Source organism: Canis aureus, chromosome 23, assembly GCF_053574225.1.
Source record: "Canis aureus isolate CA01 chromosome 23, VMU_Caureus_v.1.0, whole genome shotgun sequence".
NCBI classification, from domain to species: Eukaryota; Metazoa; Chordata; class Mammalia; order Carnivora; family Canidae; genus Canis; species Canis aureus.
This window is the reverse complement of record NC_135633.1, coordinates 7,501-9,892: the sequence shown is the minus strand read 5'-3', so window position 1 is coordinate 9,892 and position 2,392 is coordinate 7,501. Positions and strand designations below refer to the sequence as shown.

The 2,392-nt window shown below is 35.2% G+C and overlaps 1 protein-coding gene across 1 annotated transcript; it reads left to right on the top strand.

The window, feature by feature from the left end:
- Positions 1 to 628: 628 nt before the first annotated feature.
- LOC144295553 (vomeronasal type-1 receptor 1-like) lies at positions 629 to 1,559 on the top strand. Its single transcript, XM_077867888.1, has one exon. The coding sequence runs from the start codon at positions 633 to 635 to the stop codon at positions 1,557 to 1,559; it is 927 nt and encodes a 308-aa protein (XP_077724014.1). The 5' UTR covers positions 629 to 632.
- The last annotated feature ends 833 nt before the right edge of the window (positions 1,560 to 2,392 follow it).

Below are 2,392 nucleotides of genomic sequence, written 5' to 3'. Positions count from 1 at the left end.
AATACCATACAACTTCACTCATATGTGGAATTTAAGAAATAAAACAAACAAGCTAAAGGGAAAAAAGGGAGAGAGATAGGTAAATCAAGAAACAAACTCTTAACTATAGAGAGCAAAGTGATGGTTACCAGAAGAGAGGTGGGTGAGGAGGATGGGTGAAATACAGAATGAATATTAAGGAGTGCACTTGTCATGATGTGCACTGGACGATGTATGGAAGTGTTGGGTTACTGTGTTGTATACCTGAAACTAATACTACACTGTATATTAACTAACTGGAATTTAAATAAAAACTTAATAAATAAATTGAACAACACATTTCTTTTTAAAATTTTTTAAATTTATTTTAGAGAGAGAAAGCATGAGCTTTTACTTTTATTAATTGGCACAGAACATATGATACTCTCTGTCTTCATAAACATTGAATTCTGTTCCTTGACAGTTCTGTTCTTTAAGAACCTCGATGATCCCTCGTATAGCTACGTAGTTGCCAATTCTGCAGGAAGACTCCCTGAAACTTGATAGCTTAGCCCTCAGTCTCAATTACCTTTAATATTTATATTCATAATCAAATTATTTGTCTATAGGATGTACTGGACTTGGCTTGAAGATCTAAGAGAGACTGAAAGACAATGATTTCCAGTGACATAATTTGGGGGATTTTCTTTATCTTTCAAACTTGTATTGGTTTCATGGGGAATTCTTTGTTATTTACATTATATATGTACACATGTTTAATTTTTCCTCATAAGAAGAAGCCTGTAGATATGATTCTTGCCCACTTAACTTTGGCTAATGCTCTGACGCTCATATTCAGAGGGATTCCAAATATAATTACATCTTTTGGAATTAGAGTGGAGATGGGCGATACTGGATGTAAAACAGTGCTCTATATTCAGAGAGTTACCCGGAGTATTTCTCTGTGTACAACCGCCCTCCAGAGTACATTTCAGGCAGTGACTATTACTCCAAGTAGTCATAAATGGGCCTGGCTCAAATACAAAATCCCTGCATTCATTCAACCCTCCTTACTTTTCTTCTGGATGATCAACACGGCCATCTATTCTGTGGTCCTTTTACGAACTGTGGCCAACAGGAATATCACCGATGATAGACTTGGGTATCAGATTGCTTATTGTAAAAGCAGTGCACACGATGGCCAGATAGCATCAATATTTCTAAGTATGGTATTCATTCGAGATTTGTCCTTTCTCTCTCTGATGACATGTAGTAGCATCTACATGGTGAATATCCTGTACAGACATCACAAAGCAGCTCAGAATGTTCGCAGTACCATCCAGTCTTCACGCTCTCCTGAAAACAAGGCTACTCACGTTATTCTCATACTGGTGAGCTGCTTTGTTTTCTTTTACTGGACCAACACCTTTCTTACTGTTTATTTAGTTTATACAAGTAAGAAAAAGCAGCAACTGGAGAAATTTAATAACTTTTTTTCATCATGTTACCCAACTATCTGTTCTTTCTTTCTAATTAAAAATGAAAATAGAATTTCCAGAATAAATTTCATGAAACCCCCAAAAGGATTTTTCTCTTCTTAAAGAAAATTCATTGATCATAGGAACACTCTTTAGCATTCTTCTGCACCACAGGAGTCATTTGTATGAATATAGATTAACACGCTTATCGATGACATGAGTTACATTTATCGTCTCCATTGAACTGAGTTAACAATCCAAAGAACTGTAATTAAATTATTGTTTTCAAATGTTTACAAATTATTGTTTAAAATGTTTAAAAAGCATTTTAAGGATTAAATGTAAGGTTTAGATTATGATACCATGTATATAAGTTTTAAACTTTATAAAATAGCAACAGATATGTAATGTAGAATGTTTTATAATATCGGAAACATTATCATACAATTATAGAAATCAATAAACCTACAAAAGGGTAGTGGTTACTTCTTTGTGTAAGGTAACCTTAGCCCTAGGCAAAGTGATGAAATGTGTGTGCTTATTAAATTGTGCTCTATACTTTTTGTGTGTGTCAGAAATATGTCATATTTAATTTTAAAAATAGAATTATTAATATTCTCATAAATTCAGAAATGTGTTCAAATTTGCAGTAATTTTTTACCTACATTTAAGATGAAGAAGAAACACTAAGAAATAAACAAGATCTCAAAACACCAGAAATATTATTGTCCTGAGAACTGTTGAACATATAGACGACTTGAGGTTTGCATTGAAGATTGAAAGAAGAACGGGGCAGGGGCACCTGGGTGACTCAGTTGGTGAAACATCTGCCTTCGGCTCAGGTCATGAACGCAGGGTACTGGGACTGAGCCCTGCATGGGGCTGTGTGCTCAGTGGAAAGCCTGCTTCTCCCTCTCCCTCTGCCTCCCACTCTGTCTACTTGTGCTCCCTGTTTC

Bases quoted from the DNA above. Each gene is read 5' to 3' on its own strand.
- LOC144295553 (XM_077867888.1), top strand. From the start codon at position 633: ATGATTTCCAGTGACATAATTTGGGGGATTTTCTTTATCTTTCAAACT.